This window comes from Cynocephalus volans, chromosome 17 (assembly GCF_027409185.1).
Source record: "Cynocephalus volans isolate mCynVol1 chromosome 17, mCynVol1.pri, whole genome shotgun sequence".
Lineage (NCBI taxonomy): Eukaryota > Metazoa > Chordata > Mammalia > Dermoptera > Cynocephalidae > Cynocephalus > Cynocephalus volans.
The window spans coordinates 8026878-8044981 of NC_084476.1; the positions used below are offsets into that span (position 1 = coordinate 8026878).

Sequence of the window (18104 nt, forward strand, 5' to 3'; positions counted from 1 at the left end):
AACTCTTTCATCTTCAGTCATGGGGAATTTTCTAGCCAAACGCTTTTTAAAAATTCTACCCCCTGCCCCCCAAATGGTGACATCTTCCCTGTTTCTTATCCTGTGTGTACTTAAGGGCTTGAAAAGCGTGTTTCTCTTGTTTATTTTCTACCTCTTCAAGATGAAGAACTTTCACTGTTTATTGCTGAATGAACAGAATGACAAGTCTTACTATTCATCAAAGATTTTACATTTTATTCCTAAAGAACCAAGAGCTTCAAGCTGAGAGAATCCATCTTTGTGTTTCTTGCACCATTCTGGGAAACTGAGCCATATCTTTCTTTCTCTCAAAACGAAATTTATTAGATGTGTTGGGGTGGGTGACCCTCGAGTAAAGACTAGATGGGAGATGAAGCCGTGAAAGTTCCTTATCTCAGACGTGCCCTGCAGTAACCAATTGCTCTAAAAACCCCCTCCTCTCCCCCACCCCCTCCCTGCCCCCCAGGGCGGTGCAGTTTGCAGCCAAGAGCAAAAGGCCCGCCTCTAACCTGCTGCCTTCTCTAACAGAGAGTTTTTCTTTCTCTTTCTTTTTATGTTGTAGATTCCTAAAGGTGGTGTGTGGAGCGAGAGCCTCGGGAGCCTTCGAGGAGAAGCCTGTGGGTCTGGCCTGCTGCGCCCTGCTGCCGACAGACTGCTCCTGCGGCCGGTGGCAGCCCGCACAGCCGCCTGCCTCTTGCTTTCTCTTCCTTTCGCAGCATGCTACTCGTGGCTCCGCTCCGCGCGTGGCCCAGGCCGGCCACCCGGTGGGGGACAGTTCTCTCCCCACCTCCACCTGTGCAGGCCGTGAAGACAGCAGGACCCCGTGCCCACCCCGCCCTGCTCCTCCCGGGCCCTCAGTCCACCCGGGGCTCGTCCTGGCCCGTCCTTCTGCATTTCACACTGTGCCTTTTGTGAAAACTTCACCCCTGGTCTCCTGGGGAGACTAAGAATCTGGACAAGGAGGGTCAGACGCACACCAGGTGGACTGAGCACCCAACCGTCGTGACGTGATTGTCACGGTGGAAACACTTCCTCTGTGCCTGAGGCTGTGAAGTAGTCCCTGAGCCTTTTCTGGTTGTGGGCTCGCACCTCATGCTAAGCACTGACCCTTTCAGTGTTTTCTCAGCCTGACAGCGTCGTGGCACGCACTGGGGTGTGCACACACCCACATTGTTTGGAGCCCTGTCTCCAGTGGCCTGGGCAGTCACACTGGCTTGTGGGCCAGCCCTGCTGTCTTGCCTGTGTCCACCTTCCGTGAGGAACATCCCCACCCCACCATTTCCCAGTCCATGAGAACTGCAGATCGTGGTGCTTTCTGAATGAGCATCTCGCATCTGCACTAGCTCATTGCAAAGTGAAACTTCCTCCTCTTTCCATGAATCCCAAGAGTAGCATCTTAGGATTTTAGTGCTTTCATCACCAAAGACCCTGTGCCTCTTGTGGTCCTTCAAGTGATCCTGCGGCCACAGCTTCTGTGTTTTGTCACGTGTTCTTCAGGCCATGCGAAACTAATCGAGTTTGCTTTTTGAGCTAAGTTTCCTTCCCCTTATGGGTCTTTGAGGGAAAGCCGAGGTCACGTAGCCTGTGGCCACTCGCGCCTTGGAGCGGTGCAGCTTCTCTTTTTATTTGGTGCAGAATCAGTCAAGAGAAATAATTGGCTGTGAGTTTCTACAAGCGAGATCGCCAGCAGAAGGCTAGGGATGAGGTCAGCCATCTTTATCCTTCTGTTTGGCTTTTGGTAACTATGTGGCCACCTCAAGCATCCTCAGTTCTTGACATTTATGAATCTAAGACAAAGTCTTATAGGAGCCAAAGGGACAGGATGGAAACGACAGGTCCTAAGTTGGGCCTTTGTTCATGGTTCATCCCACATGTGGAGATTAGAAAGCGACTCCTCAGCAAACCAGGGTTGACCACACACCACCCTTCAGGAGCAGCTCGGTCAACCCTTGGTGGCTAGAAACCACCAAGCAAGGGAACGCCAAGGGCAAGCCGTTGAAGAGGAAGCGGCTTCAGGTTTACAAAGCAGTGAGCATGAGCTTTCTCTCACTCTTCCTTCCCCGGAAGTGAGGCTAAGCCCAGGGGTCTGAAAACTACCTGCTGGAGAGCCTCAGGACTGACACGTGAGCAACGGGCTTCCGTTCCCTGCAGCGGGTGACCCGACTGTGGCACCCTCATCAGTCACGCAAGAGGACCGGCTTGGCAGATGAAACTGAAGTCAGGACGCTAACGGGTGAGAGGAGTCAGGGCCTCACCTCCGTCCCTGCAAACCAACAGGTGCATGGTCAATAGGGCAGTCCCAGCAGCTCCACAAAGGGCTCCTCTGTCAGTGGGGCCACCAGGTCTATCTCCAGGAACTTCTGAACTTTGCCGAGTCAAGCTAACCACTCTCCACAAGGATGCTAAATGGTTTTTTAAAATCTGATTTTAGAGCCTTGGTAATGCATGTGCATTGCATCTTTCATATTATGGGTCAGGATAGATTAATTTCTTGCAACATAGGGGAAAAGGTTTAAGCTGCAGTAATTTGTTCTTTTTATGTCTGTTAAACCCAGTATAGGACGTGCTTGTATCCTCTTGTATCCCCTGCACCTTTTCCCCCTTCTCTGCCACCTGTGTCCAAAAAAGAATGGATAATGAGTGCTTTTAGATGTTTACCCTTGGTGTCTACTTCGCCGCCGGTCTGTGTGGCTCTGTGGGAAGAGCAGTGCTGCGGCAGCTGGGCTTATTAAAGTTATTACACGACAGTTGAGGTGTATCATTTACTCTGGGACTCCCACTGTGAGATCACTTATATGTCATTATGGAGCGGTTCACACAGAGTAGAAACATGGGATTCCCCATGAGCTGCGCACTCCTGCCCCGTGTCTGCTGCCTGCCATTTCTCCACCAGTGCTAGAACGTTGTGTTGTGAGTATGACTAGTTTTAAAAGAGCCTGCCCTGAAAATGACTTACGAACAAAATGAGAGGGAGGGACTTGTCATTTGCCATTTGTTCCTTTGCAGGATGGGAAAAAATAAGGTGGCATAGAAAGCCGTAATGGGATTTTCCTTTGGGTTTTTACCGTGCTCATCTCGGAGATGAGCCAGTAGCTTGTCTATAACCAGCTCAGCACAAAGGCCTCTAATGTCTTTTGGTAACATCTGTAACTATAGAAGAAAGTTTACACAACATGTTACGTTAATGCTAAGTATTGTTCCAGAAATTCTGATTTTATGTTTCATATTGGCTCTGCCTCCTGTGCTTATATCATCCAAAAATTTATTTAAAAAATAATCCAAAATTCTATTTTAACCTGATGTTAAGCACCTTTAAACTTTCGTGTGTGTGTGTTGCACTAATTCTAAACTTTGGAGGCATTTCATTGTTGTAAAGGCTCATTACCATGGTAAAGGTCCTGGAATCGCCCATTTGTCTCTGGAGATGGAATTAAACCAAATAATGTGCTTCCATTGGAAGGCTTATGTGGACCTTGTAATTATATGTTAATCCTCTAAATGTTAAATAAAAGTATAACTTCTGGCACAGTATCACAAGACTGTTTTGTTGCATGAAGAGGTGACCCTAGTGATGGAAGCAGTTGTGTCGTCAGCAGTTGTCCCCCCGGGCTGGGATCTGGCCTCTGGTCCGCACTAATTGGCCGTGTAAACCCAAGTCTGCTCAGGGAGAGGCTTGCAACTACCCCACCACACCCGCCCTGGCCAGACACTGGTGATGTGAAATTCAGGTTGATTCAGTCCAAGGATTTGGGAGGCTCCTCATGACTAAGAATTTTTTGCAAGCAAATTCAGTTGGCAGCTACTCTAGCTTTTCAGGGACCCTATTGCATGGAGGTTGGGGAAACAGGGGAGGTGATGAAATCGGAGCGTGTTGGAGTTTCATTGATGATCAGGTGTCACAAGCGCTCAAGCCCATGCTCTCGGGAGCTTGGCTCACCACCAGTTTCTGTGACACTGCAGGCAGCATCGGGCTGTTTCAGGACAACTTTAAAGGGCAGGGGCTTTGTGCCCGGCACCCATTGGATGTGTGCATTGGGAGGCCCTGTTTGCAGGCCAGCTCTGAAAACTTCAGCCCAGGCTTCTGGGGGAAGCTATGATTGGTTTGTGTCCCCACCTCTGTTTCCTAAGGTTTTCTAGAACTGTTTCAGGAAGATAGTTGTCCAGGCAGTGAAACAGCAGCAGCTACATCAGGTGTGGGCAGGGCAGCACTGCTAATGCCAAGTGTCGTCAGCTCACTTGCTGAGGGCTGGGAGGTGAGGTCGTCAGAGGTCAGGCTTAGCCTTTCACAAGTGCACCTGACTGGCTTTTAAAGCGAGGTCTTCACCCGCCAACTCCTCAGCAAAGGCGGTTGCCATTAGCACCTGGGGAGCATGGGATTAGGGAGCCAAAGCTTCCAAACCCTCAAGAATTCATGGTTCTCGGTAAGAGACAGTGTGGTACAAGAGAACAAGGCGGATCTGTTATTGTCCTAACTGAAACCCTCTGTCCAGGTTGTCGGCAAAAGATTGACTTAGGAAGAGTATTTCCAGCATGTTCTTCCTGGACTTTGTCATATTTCAGTCTCTGACAGTCTGTGGGTAAGAGCTGGGATGTTCCCACCTGTCTCCCCTAGGACTTTCCTCCCCTGAAGAGCCTCTCCAGCCCCGGCTGAGGAGCCTGCAGCTGCGTGTTCGCTGACTTGGGGCGCATGACCCCACCTCTCTGGGCTTCCTCGGTTTGGGCCACCATTCCACGTGGCTTGGAGACAGCGGAAGCAACGAGGAGCTGTGTTGCCACACAATTCATTTTCTGTGCACTGGGAAGTCTCAGATTCAAACAGCAGGAAACTTCTGACTCAGAGACTCCGGTGAGGATGCAGACCTGTGGGTCAGGCTCCTCCAGTAGGTTTGGAAATTCCAGCCCATCCCAGGCACCCCTGGCCACCCCCACCTGCCCTGGGCCTCCCTCGCCCAGGCCTGAGGCAGTGGAGGCGGTGGCGACCCCTAGTGGGAGCAGAAGGCAGAGCGTGGGAGAGGACAGAGCAGGGAGCGTCCCTAAGGGGTGGCTGGGAATGGAGTAGGGCAGAGGCGGGGTCAGGTGCGCCCCCGGAAGCAGCTGGGGAGTGGGGAAGGCTCCTCAGGGCAGTTCCAGGACAGGCGCAGCACCCACCTGCCCCTCACTGTCTGCATGTCCTCACCACGGCAGGCCGAGCCCTGCCCGAGTCCTTCAGAACCCCATCCCCAGCTCCCGCTCTCCTAACACTCCTCGTCCGGGCTGGTCTTTGGTGTCAAAGCCCTGGAGACTGCATCCCAACACATCCCTGGGACAGCTTTCCAGAACATACTTGGTCCAAAAGGTTTATTGCTTTTTCATACCTGCCCTTAAAGGTGTTCATTTCTTCTGCACCATCTCGCCCTTGCCACGGCGAGCACGTTTCTCTTTCTGCAGGTAAAGTTGTAGCAGGGAGGAGCCGGACGGAGGTGGGGTTCCCCCAAGGCTTTTGGGGGCTCTAAATTAGGTAGTGAAAGACTTCCTGGGTAGTTTGTTTGCACCGAATTGAAAAGAGAACAAGGGTAGGAAAGGACAGTCTTCCTAAGGGTGGCTGCACCTGGCAGGTCTGTGAGCAGAGCCACGGGCAGATGGAAAGACCTGCACATACAGGCGGCAGGTGGCACACAAACTCCCCCACTCTGTGGGGGTGGCTTTCTGGTTCCTCTAAAAGGTGCTGCCAGAGCCATTCCCAGGCTCAGCAACCGTGAGGACAGCACACTGGGCAAAGAAGACTTGGCCGGCCTCCCTGGCCACTGAGCACTTCCTGTCTCCACTTGGTTTGAGGTAAACAACCACAGACTCATGTTTTGTCTTCAGATTCCAGCATCTAAGTTTGAGCCCCTAAAAGCTGGGTATTTTAAGAAAAAATATAAAGCAAGCATTTTAAGGCAAAGTGGCACCTTCCTATTTCTCTCACCTTCCTGTAGTACAAGAAATGAATGTCTCCAAACCTGAGATAAATCCTCCAGACAAAACTTTCTCATTCTCACCTTCCATGTTAAATAAGAAAGGTCAACCACAAAATACCATGGGATTCCACATATGTATGTGAGCAAAGCTAAATATATCGCTTACAGACACATGCACACACACACACACACACGTGGTGTAACTGTAAAGAGAAGGGAGGGACGAGTGAAATGCAGGCAAGGAAATAGCTCTGGGGTGGGGCGAGGTGGCAGGCTGGTCTGGAGGGCCCCAAGGGGTTTCTGTGGGACCCGGTCATGCTGTGTACCTGGGGTGGGCACTGAGCCACCGTTCATTGACTCTTCACGTTGGACACCCTTCTGTACACTCATGTTTGATGGGATTTCACAGTATACAAAAAGCTCAATTTCTTGTCTTCCCCAACAAAGCCCCAAAAGTAAAAACTGACCCCACAAAACACACGGGTAGGAAACACTAGTGTCACTGAACATCAGGGAGCTCACAGTGTGGCACCAAAGCCACGGTGCTGAGCTGGAGCCACCAGCCTCTGCGTGGAAAGGGCCATCCCCGCCTGCAGCCTAGGATCCGGGGGGAGGCAGTCCCTGCTTGCTGCGTCCGGCCAGGTGGCATGGTGCCTGTGGGGACCACCCATGGCATACACTAGCCTGGGCTGGTTCCAGGAAGGAAGGACGCGCCGACAGGCATCGTGAGCAGCTCGGCCTCCTCTTCCGCTTCCCTCAGGCAACCTCCAGATGGTCTCTGGTTCCAGAAGGACATGCTGACACCCCTGCCCGTGCCCAGCCATTTGTAACATGAATTGCTATGGCTCTGTGGCCTGTGAGGCAAAAGATAGGCCTTCCCCCATGGCAGGCAGAGCTCCACTTTCCCTCCAGTGACAAAATTAACTGCAGTGAATTCAGAGACAACAGCGTGGGCTGCAGGGAGTGCATCTGTGTTTATTATGACATTCTGCACAGAAACTAGACCGTGCAGACATGGGGCAAGACCAGCAGTGCAATGTGGGGCTACCTGCAAAGGACCGAGGCCAACAGCAAGCAGCTCCAGCAGCGGCTGTGGCTTCACTCCACGTGCTGCCTGCCTCGGCGGGGAGGGACAGGAGCCAGGTCAAACAAGATCCCAGAAGTGAGGCTTCAGCCTCTGCTACAACTGCCTGCTGGAACTTCTACCACTGTCTCCTTTTAGGAGACTGAAGGCAACAGTAGTTCGGGGGACCCTAGGACATCTTCCCCCTGCCCACCATCTGCTTTGACGTGGATGAAGTAAGCACCTCGACCTAGCTCCTTCATCCAGACTCAGCCTCGATGTGCTCAGCAGGTCCCAGTGCCCCAGCTGTGGCCTTGCTCTGAGACACTTCCAGGGATCCACTCATAAGAGCTGTCCCCAGCACGCACCTCCCTGGGGCAGGGGCTTTACACAGCTCAAGTGTGGAGAGAAAGGGAAAGTATGTTCTCTCTAGTACGGGCCCCCAGGGAAGCTGCTCTAGCAGCAAATGACAGCAATGTGAGGTATTTCTGTTCCATCACCTGGGACCCTGGTGGGGGCTCAACAGATATTCCACGAGGACGAATGCTTGGCTGCAACTTACAGCCAATCCACAGCGGGCTCAGTGGACCGGGGCAAGGGGGCCAGCCACCCCTAGAAACACCCCCTACTGACAAACCCAAACCCCCTCGGAAGTCCAGAGTCTTCAGGCCGCAGGAAGAGCACTGAGAGCAGCCCAGGGCTTGAGGAACCTTTCTGGTGACAGGAAGTGTGGGGTGAAGCATGGCCATCAGAAAGGACAAGCAGGGGCACCTCACGGCCCGAGCGGTCAGCCACTCCACTGGCCACCTCTGACCACATCCCTTGGCATGTCTCTGGGGTGCTGGGCCACCTGCACAGTGGCAAATGCCTGTGCAGCAGCAGTTGCTCCTGACCTCTGGCCCAGGCCACAGCCTCTGATGAGGGGTGGCATCAGGCTCCAAGGACAGACGCTGGGCCTGAGCTAGCAGGAGGGCAGACGTGGGGGACACAACAATGAGAGTGACTGATGTGGGCACTACCAGGACAAAGACCCAAATTCATGTCAGAGTCTTGGTCATTGAAAAAGCCGAAGTGAATGTATTTCCTAGCTGCAGCGTTACTCACTGTGACCGAACCCACTGTTCTGCCTCTTTACACATCTGGGTGTCCCCAGCGGCGGCCTCTCTTCTGGGCACAAGTGCAGCCTCTGCAGGGAGGAGGGACAGATGCTGGCCCTGTGGGAACACCCAGGCACTCAGCAAGACGAGGCCACTGACAGGCTTCTTCCTTGCAGCCTCGTGGAAGGTGTGCTCAGGGACACGCTCTTCGGACACGCAGAAGGACACAAGAGGGTCTCTGGAGAGGGAGGAGGGGACCCAGCCAGGTGACTCACAGACTGGCCCCCCATGTCACACAGCCCGGGTCTCAGCTTCGATTTTCTGCTCCCCATGCAGGTTCTCCATGTCCTGGAGCTGGGCCACGCTCTGTCGGATGGCGATCTCGGGGCCACCTCCATACAGGTTGTTCAGGTAAATCCAGGTCTCTTCGGAAATCTGCCCGTAGTCAGCTCCTGCAGGGCACAAGAGGCACACCTGGGCCAGGGGCCGTGGCTCACCTCGCTGTGAGGAGGAGTGGGGTCCACCCTGAGCAGTGGGGGCTCCAGATGGCCAGGCCCCCAAGGGCAGGAACAGCAAGCACGGGCTTCTATGCAAAGCCGTCAGACGGAAATCTCAGGATTTTCCAGAGAAATGTCATTCTGCTGAGGGCCCCAGAGGACACAACTCTGGCTGCTGTCCCTTGTTTCCCAGGGGATAGGGTTGATGTAAGGGGCACGACAAGGCCATCAGAAGGTGGAAGAGGCGGGTAGTGTGAGAGGTAGGAGGTGGGAGGCCTGGAGGACCCACACAGAGGCCAGCTGTTGGGCCTTGACTTGACCAACTCTAAGACAGGGGCAAGGGGGCTCCAAGAAGGACCGGGAGTTGGCAGCAGCCTACAGCCAGGAGAAGCAGTGGGGAGCCTGGCCTGGCCCAGGGGCCAGGGCCAGAGCCGGGTGAAACTCACCCTGCTTCAGTTGGACGTGGCCACTTCCTTTGACCTGCACGATCCTGCTGTTGTCAATGGGCCCGGGGGGCTCTGGAATGGATGCAGCTCAGGCTCAGTGCCTGTGGGCTTCTCCCACCATAGCCTCTGCCACAACCCCCACCCTCCAGACAGCAGAGCCACCTCAAGCAAGACTCAACACCTGCAGTCCTGCAGAGGCTGCCCTGGGCCTTGGGGTCAGCGTGAAGTCATTAACAGGTGAGGCCCTTGGAGCACCAAACGCCCCCCGTGTCAGTCCCACAGTGAGGAGGGGTTTACGGCACCCTTAGATGGGCGGAGGTAATCTCTAGGATGCACTCAACAGCTTCTGGCTCCAGAATGGTGGTGGCAGGAGCCGGTGGCAGGTGGGCAATGCCCTGATCTCCACCCACAGCTGCTGCTCACTGAGCCCCTCCCCACGTGTCATCTTGTCTTGTTTAATCCCCGGGAAGCATGTGAGACGAGAACTTTACGGAGATGGAAACCGAGGCTTAGAACAGGTTAAGTAAACTGCCCAGGGCAGAGCTGGCAGAGGCAAAGCCAGAGTCGCACCAGGGCTAGGAAGCCAGAGCCGTGTTCTCAACCACAGCCTCCCCTGACTGCCTTGGCCTACACTAGAGACACCGCTGGATGACCCCAGCACCCTCCCTGACCTGCAGGGGCTGGATGGCAGCGAGGGCCCTTCCCTTCCCAAGCAGTAGTGGTGCTTGCACTCCAAATGAAGGGCAAATGTCCAGTGCACAAAACCCACTGGCTCTGCTCACCCTGCCAGGCCCCCAAGTGCCAGTCTGGGAGCCCAAATGTGAGGTTTGAGGATGGCCACATCCAGGCCAAAGCCCGGCTATGCTGCTCTTTGCTGGGGACTGGGGGGACCCTGGGAGATCCCTGGAGATGGGGCCTATTCCCACCTCTGTAAAGCTAGGGGGTCCTTTCCTGAGAGGCCACACCCATCTATCAACTACAATCTATCGTTTAGGGCAACGGACACCTCTGAGTAAAGGGCCTTGCAGGAGGAAGCACAGCCTGCCCTGGGCGCCAGCAGGAAGTGGAGCGGGCAGGGCAGAGCAATGGCTTCCTGTCACTCCCCGCAGCGGGGAGGCCGGGCTCTGGAGAGCAGGCAGCTTGGGACTGCAAGAGCACTGTGTCCTCTGCTCACTGCAGAGAAGTGGCACCGAAGACCTGCCGCAGGCACAGACCCTGGGCACCCTGCGGGGATCCAGGGGCCACTGCGCAGCATGCTCATCTGTCAGCAGCCGCTGCTGTGGGCAGGCTAAGTGCCAGGCACCAGGGCTGCTTGACTTACCATTGTCCTTCCCCTTGACGAAGGCTTCCCACTCACGGAACCACTGCATGCTGATGCAGTAGATGACACCTGGCGACTCCTCAGCCTGGAACGCCTTGTTCAGCTGTGCAGGTGGGGCGAGGGCAGGTCAGCCTCGCACCTCCCATCAGCACAAACGCCCCCGCCCAGTCCTCACCCCTGACCCCTACAAACATACTAGACACTCACAGTAGAAAACCGAGAACACCCAGACAATGTCAAAGAAATGAACAATCCCACCACTCAGAGACGACCGCCGGTAGCGCTCTGGTGAATCTCTTTTCAGGAACTGTCTTCTAGCCCAGCTGACATCACACGGTAGGTGCTACTTTCCCCACTTAGCAGGACATGGCTACTTGCTCACATTTTGAACTATTCTGACAGCATCTTTTTTCAATGACCACAAAGTACAGGAGTTCCTTAGTGTCTCTTGCCTGGCCCTCTGCTGCTGAATGTCAGGTGGTCCCTGCATCCCCCCATTATAAGCAGCACTGCAGGGAGGGAGTGTGATTGGGAGCCTTGCCCTCATGTGGCTCCTGCTGCAGAGGCCATTTTCTAAATGGCACTGCCCTGTGGGTCCTGCTCTGCAGCTTGCTTTTGTCTCTTCCTGCTTATCTTGGCACCTTCCCACTCAGTTTGTGGAGCCCAGCAATTCTCAGCTGGGCAGACTCTGCCCCCAGGGGGCAATGCCTGAAGGTGATTTGGGTTGTCACTGGCATCTAGTGGGTGGAGGCCAGGGACGCTGATAAACATCCAACAATGTGCAGGACAGCCCCCACAATAAAGAATTACTCAGCCCAAAACAGCAGAGCCAAGGTTGAGAAAATACATCTACCCTATTCCTTTAGCAGGTGCTCAATGGTACACCAAGGAGATGAGCCTGAATTTACTAAACCCAACCCCTCCTGCCAGGAAAAGTCCTCTGACCATGCTGGCCTCCCACAGAACACTGCTGAAGAAGAGCGTTCTTCCTAATTGCACTCGGCTCTTTTGTCCCAGGTCCCCATGTGTCCAGAGCCACCACCCTCCCCACCAGTGCACCTTAATGAAGGTGTCGATCTCAATCCTCCTGCGCTTAGCCAGTGCCTCGATCTCCACCTGGCAGATGGAGCACACGTACAGATGGTTCACGGCGGGGCCGCCCCCAAACCTGCACCCAGAGCAGCAGGGAGAGAAACACCAGCCCTGAGGGGCGGGCCCCAGGGAAAAGAGGTAGCAGCCACACCCCAGCCCTGCCCGTGGGGTGCCCCTCAGCACCCTGTTGCATGGCTTGTGTCCCCATCTGGTGTCCTCACTGGACTGTAGGTGCCACAGAGCTGGCAAGGGCTCCTGCATGTGCACAAGACCCTACAGAGCACCTGCTCATGGATGAAGGACAGATTGGTGCTCACTTCCTGTCCCTGCTATGGGGTAGGAGCTGTGCTGGCCAAGAGCTTCCTCAGACAGACCCTGAGGACAATGTTATGGGGAGGCTGCAGATAGCACAGTATGTGTTTCAAGCCTGGGGAACCCTAACAGGATGTGGGGACACATCTCCCTGTGCATTTCTGACCTACCCCTGGCAGCTGGGCCAGGTGATCTGTTCCTGTCTTGCTACTGGACACAGCAGAGCCAGGCCAGTGATGCCAGGGCAGCGACCCCTTACGGGTCCCTCCTTCCCAAACTGTCTGGCCACGCCGGTGGCTGTGGCAGAGCCTACCCACCTAGCCGCAGAGTGACCCAGACCTGGGAGAGCCACCTGCTCTTGGTGTTGACAGACTTGACCCTGGAGGCCCCCAGGCCACAGCAGCTTCCACCATCATGCTAGCCCAAGCCCACAGTGCCCAGGACTTCCCATTTTTGCTCAAGCCCGTTTCTGTCCTTTGTGACTAGAAGGATCTAACTGTATTCCCACAAATGCCATGTGTTTTTACCAATGAGACAACCAAAGGCAGGGCTGCCTGGCTGGGGGATGGCAGGGGTCCTGTGGCATCCTTCTCCCACCTCCTTCCTGCCCACCAAGCCCCGGCCAGCATAGAGGCAGGCTGGCCTCCAGGACACCTTACCTGTTGTAGAGATGCTCCCAGACGTTCTGGGGTAGGATGACCACCAGGTCGTCGATGTAGTGGTACTTATTGGGCGGGATGCCTGCGGAGGAAGGCACAGGGAGGGAGTGCCAGGGCCCGCCCACCTGCACCTACCCCGCACTCCTGCCACGGCAAGGGTGCCTCACCTCCATGGGAGCAGAGGAAGGTGTGGTTGGTGATGGGCCCTGGCTCCGCGAAGGTGTTGAACTTGTTGAGCCACTCGCGGGACACGTAGAACCGCAGAAGGCTGGGCTCCCGCATGGCGGCCAGGGACACCACCTGCTGCCGCTCCCGCACGGCCTCCTCACTGCTCTTCCTTGGGCAGGTGGGGCAAGCAGATGTGCCATGTCCGGGGCATGTGCAGAGCCTCCCCCCACCGTGGTGTGACCGGGGCCACCCAGACTGCCAGTGCCTTTCCTGAACCCCTCAGTGACCCCTGCATCTCAGCAGCCACACCACTCCCCCCACGGGGACTGCTGCAGCATCTCCAGCCTGACTTCCTGGTTTCGCCACAGCAGCCAGAGGGCTTTGTTAAAAATACAAATCCTCACTCCCCTGGCTTAAAACCCTTCCAGCAGCAGGATGCCCAGGCCCACCAGGTCACAGGGCAAGGGTCAGGTGACACTCCCTGTTGTCCAGCCGGACCCCATGGCACCTACCTGTAGAAGAGCACATAGGCCTCAGCGTTCTGCACCACGGTCTCGTGGACCTCAGTGACGTACTGGTCGTCAAACTCGTACCACTGCCCATTGATCACATTCTGGCAGTAGGCAACGTAGTGCCCACCTGCGGGGGCACAGCAGGCAGGTTACAGGAACCTGGGAGAGAGGATGGTGGGGGGAGGCGGCGCCCATCAGGGTGGTTGGCCAGACTCACTGCCTGCCGTGCCGTGGTGGCAGATGACTGAGAGCAGGTCGTAGGTGGTGATCTGGGACGTGCACTCCTTGGCAAGGAAGGGGCGCAGGTCAAGTCCCTCGAGGGGGAAGGAGACATGGCTGCTGATCTTGAAGGAGTACATCACCTCGTGCCGAAAGCGCTTCAGGTGAATGCACAGGATCTGAGGGGGAGTGGGAGGCACCAGTCACTCCAGGTTCATGTAGGCAGAAACAACAAGAAACCTCACAGCTGAGGCCTTGCAAAGAGGCCTAGACCAGCTGATGGGGTCATGCCCACCAACTCCATCTGAACAAATCAAATAATTCCACATGGAAGCCAGACCAGGCTCACCATAAGGCACATGGATCACTTACAGGCTCTGCCACTGAGGGAGACTGGCCTGCGAGCTGGGTAGGTCTGTACGGGAAGCTGATGCTGTCACCAGCCCTTCAACTTCAATGTCCAAAGAACTCTGACAACCAGTCTGTGGGCACTGACTTTAGAAGGCTTCTCCACAAGGTCCCCAAACCCGCGCAGGACCATCCCAGGAGCCCGTGTCTCGGGCCACTCTCTTGCTCCAGCCACATGGCCTCCACTGGTTCAGCCAAACCCATCCCTGCTGAGTTTGCCCTCTGTTCCTTCCCCACTCCCCCCACTTACTTCCCAACAGCCCTGGACGGGATGACTGCCCTCCTGCCACTCTGATCTCCACAGGGGCCACATCAGTCTCACTCAAGGTGGCACTCTCAGTGGCTCCCATGCCTGCTTCCCGCTGGGCACTCACAAAACATGCCGAGAGAGTTACAAACTGAAAACTGCACCCTGTGCCCTTCCCAGGATGCCTCTCAGCCAAAGCAACAGAATCTCCACGGGGCCTCAGCGCAGAGTCGGGGAGCAGCCTGCCAAGGCCGCTCCACTCACCTCAGGCAGCCGCAGGACCTTACAGTACTTCACGCCGTTGCGCAGCCTGGGGACGAAGCACGAGCCAGTGATGTCAGTGTCCAGCGGAGGGGTGGACCCAGGCGAGCAGCCCTCCCACCTGGCCACTTATGGGGTCAGGGCCTCTGGAGGAGGCCAGGGAAAATAGGGGGAAATGGACACTTAGGAGGGACCCCGGGTTGCACACACTTACTTCTTACACCGCTCACAGCTGTACATGTTGTCACCTAGAGCAGCAAAACAAAGGGCCAGGGGTTAGCAGGGACAGAAAAAGTGAATATAATGATTCATGCATAAGAAATAAAACCCAGCAGGTCCTGAAGGGAGGGAAGACTCTGGATGGACCCCAAAGACAGGATCATAAAAAGGAAAAGGGATATATTTGATCCTAGAAACACTTAAACTCCTCTACAGACACCATCAGAAACAAAATTAAAAGGCAAAATGGGAGGGAGATGCAACATTAAACACAGAAAATGTATTAAAATCTTTAATGTATAAAGAGTCTCTTCCTGGGCCAGCCTGTGGCTCACGCGGGAGAGTGCAGTGCTGATAATACCAAGGCCACGGGTTCGGATCCCATATAGGGATGGCCGGTTAGCTCACTGGGTGAGCGTGGTGCTGACAACACCAAGTCAAGGGTTAAGATCCCCTTACCGGTCATCTTTAAAAAAAAAAAAAAAAAAAAGAGTCTCTTCCTTACCTTATACCACATATGAAAATTAACTCAACATGGATCAAAGACCTAAATGTAGGAGCTAAAACTATTAAACTCGCGACAAAACATAGAGAAAAACCATGATTCTGAATTTGGCAGTCACTTCTTGGATACAATACCAAAGGCACAGGCAATCAAAGTAAAAGCAGATAAAGTGGACTAAATCAAAATTAAAAACTTCTGTGAGTCAAAGGCCACAATCAACACAATGAAAAGCAATCCACAGAATCAGACAAAATACTTACAAATCATGTATCTGATAAGGGGTTAATATCCAGAATATATAAAGAACTCCCACAGCTCAACAAGAGCAACAACAAAATAACCCTATTACAAAATGGGCAAAGGACATGAACTGACATTTCTCCAAAGAAGATACACAAATGGCCAACAAGCACACAAAAAGGTGCTCCTCACGACTGGTCACTAGGAAAACACAAATCAAAACGGTAACGAGATACCACCTCACACCCACTGGGTTTGCTACTGTAAAAAAACAACAGAAAACAGCAAGTGCTGGGGAGGACGTGCAGAAATTGGAACCCTCGCACTATTGGCGGGAATCCACACATACAATGGAACACCGTAAGGAAGTTCCTCGAAAAATTAGAAATAGAACTGCCACGTGATCTGGCACTCCCTCATCTGGGTACATGCCTAGCAGGGCTGAGAGAAGAGATCTCTGCACACCCATGGTCACAGCGCGTGATTCACAATAGCTCAAACACCGAGGCAACCCAAGCGTCCACTGATGTCTGAAAGGATGGACAGACAAAATGTGGTCTATCCATACAACGGAATATTATGCAGATTAAAAGTGGACGGAAATTCTGACATACACTACAACATGGATGAAACTTGAGGACATCATGCTCAGTAAATCAGTCACCAAAAGGCAAGCATTATGAGTCCACTTATGTGAGGCCCCTATAGTAGTCAGATTCACAGAGAGGGAAAGTAGAGCTGTGTGGCTGCCAGGGGCTTGGGGAGGGGGCATAGAGAACCGTTTAATGGATACAGCGTTTCAGTTTTGCAAGATGAAAACATTCTGGAGATAGACAGTGGTGATGACTCCACAGCAATGTGAACGTACTTAATGCCACTGGATTGTATACTTCCTTAAAAATCACATTAGAAATGGTTCAGTGGTAAATTTTATGTTATATTTTAGCACATTGAAAACGGGAAAAAAAGTTTCCCCAAAGATTAATAAGATGTCAAACAGCAGAAAAATACGAAAAGCATAGTAATGGGAAGTTTTGAAAAGAGAAATACAAACAGCCAATATACTTAATGAAAAATGATCAAACTCATCTACCATCAAAGAAATGCAAAATTAAAGCACTGATCATTTTTGCCCACCAAATTGGTAAAAAATAAAAATAAATTAATCCCATGAGTCATAAGGCAGTTGGGTTGGGAGAACACAGAGTCCAGGCTCACCTTGGCAGGTGGCAGGAGTGGGAATCTTATGGGTTTAACTTTGGAAGCAAAGTCTAGCTGTGTGTCCTAAAAGCCCTGGGTTGCACACTGGCCTGAGGCCTGGGCAGTGGGGGTCTGCACACGAGCCTCCCCCCAGCAACCCCGCCCACTCAAGCCAGGCCACTCACCCTTCAGCTCATCAGCAGCAAAAAAGGCAGCAAGGCAGTCTTCCAGGGTGACTACAGGCCCCCAAAACCAGCTGGGGGTACAGGACACCACAAACCTAGAGACAGAAAGGGGACACTGGGGTGCTGCCAGGGCCTGGGCAAGAAAAAGACTTGGGGGAACTGTGGCTGAGGTCTGTCCAGGCCTGAGCCCCAAAAGGACACTGAAGGACCAGAGAGGCAGCTTGGCATGGTGGGTAGGGGGCAGAGGCCTGGAGCCAGACACCTCCCTGTCCTCGGGCGAATGACATCACCTCTCCCAAGCCTCGCCTTCCTCATCTGTGAGGGGCACAGTATGCTGTCCCCTCCTCCTGGTGGCCATACAGGTTCCTGGTGTCAGGTAAGTGGAGAAGGCATTGTGGCAGGCAGCAGGGGCTGGGAATGCTGCCCGCTGCTCTTCTGCCAGGGCCAGGCTGTGTTCTGTCACCTTCCCTTCCACCTGCCACTTCGTCAGTCTCCCCACTGTCACCTGCCCTCCATCTCCATGTGACCATCTGATCCAGGCTCTCCCAAAGTGGCCAAGGACCCCTCCTCCCAAATTAAGCAAGCTCCTATGCATCCATCAGCCCCCAGCTCCCTTCTGGACTCCCCTGGTCCCTGCAAATGCTTGTGCTTTGTTGCGTGGTCTGTCTCTGCCCAAGAGAGCCAGGACAGGACCCCACTTGTGTCTCTGGCTGCTGGGAAGGTAGACAGGAATGTGGGCATACCGTCGGATGTACTCCACAATGAAGGCCAGCCAGCCCTGGGCGGTGTAACTGTCCCCACAGGCGCCAGGCTTGGCTGGCACGTTCTGGTAGATGGCCGAGTGGAGCTTGGCCAAATCCTCCTTGCCAGGAATGGGTAGTGACAAGTCCTGGAATGTCTCAACTGTGGTGGACACCTGTGGGGTTGAAGGTCAGCCTGGTGCCCATCTCTGGCAGCATCTGCACTCCAAACCCCAGCTGGAAAGTCAGGGGCAGGGTGCCAGCTCCCCAGGCCCTGGACAGGGTAGCCCTACAACCATGGCCCTCCCCTGGAGAGAGGCAGGGAGCACCAGGTGGAGAGCCCGCCCCACCCCCTATTCCGGGGGTACCCACCCGGTCACAGGTGAGACACTGCACGAGGCTGAGGATGGAGCCGTCGAAGATGTCCGAGATGACACTGCGGTAGCGCTGCTCCTTCCGCCTCCGGCTCCCAGTGCTCAGTACCTGGGCTGGGGGCACAGCACAGGACTAGGCTCAGCCTCCGCCTGCCTGGTTGGGGCAGGGAATAGGCACCTGGGCTTCCTCTGCCAGGAAGTGGGGTGGAATCTTTGGGTCATATGACTGGGTATGCACTTCACCTCCTTGACCCTTGTCATCATCCACTGTAAAATGGGGCTCGCCCACTCACTGCTCAGGGGTGCTATAAGGGCTCAGAGACACTGCATGAAGGGCACACAGCCCAGCCCCTGGCAACAAGTGCTGGAAACGGCAGCCACG

At 54.3% G+C, this 18104-nt stretch overlaps 2 protein-coding genes across 6 annotated transcripts in view; one reads left to right on the plus strand and one right to left on the minus strand.

Moving 5' to 3' along the window:
• The window catches only part of FNBP1 (formin binding protein 1), a 126740-nt gene extending 123205 nt beyond the window's left edge, over positions 1 to 3535 (plus strand). Inside the window, exon 17 of the mRNA XM_063081787.1 lies at positions 581 to 3535. Within this exon, the coding sequence (XP_062937857.1) occupies positions 581 to 588 (8 nt within the window). The 3' untranslated portion in view covers positions 589 to 3535. The remainder of the gene's footprint in view (positions 1 to 580) is intronic.
• Positions 3536 to 8074: 4539 nt separating this feature from the next.
• USP20 (ubiquitin specific peptidase 20) overlaps positions 8075 to 18104 on the minus strand; it is a 38480-nt gene continuing 28450 nt past the window's right edge. For 4 of the 5 annotated variants that reach the window (XM_063081767.1, XM_063081766.1, XM_063081769.1 and 1 more), the window contains exons 13-25: positions 17721 to 17836; positions 17352 to 17524; positions 16609 to 16703; positions 14474 to 14507; positions 14263 to 14308; positions 13342 to 13522; positions 13125 to 13251; positions 12612 to 12781; positions 12445 to 12526; positions 11441 to 11549; positions 10382 to 10484; positions 9061 to 9132; positions 8075 to 8569 (exon numbers count right to left, since the gene is read on the minus strand). In XM_063081767.1, the coding sequence (XP_062937837.1) occupies positions 8409 to 8569; positions 9061 to 9132; positions 10382 to 10484; positions 11441 to 11549; positions 12445 to 12526; positions 12612 to 12781; positions 13125 to 13251; positions 13342 to 13522; positions 14263 to 14308; positions 14474 to 14507; positions 16609 to 16703; positions 17352 to 17524; positions 17721 to 17836 (1469 nt within the window). In that variant the 3' untranslated portion in view covers positions 8075 to 8408. The remainder of the gene's footprint in view (positions 8570 to 9060; positions 9133 to 10381; positions 10485 to 11440; positions 11550 to 12444; positions 12527 to 12611; positions 12782 to 13124; positions 13252 to 13341; positions 13523 to 14262; positions 14309 to 14473; positions 14508 to 16608; positions 16704 to 17351; positions 17525 to 17720; positions 17837 to 18104) is intronic. The other variant, XM_063081770.1, reaches the window with a different exon arrangement.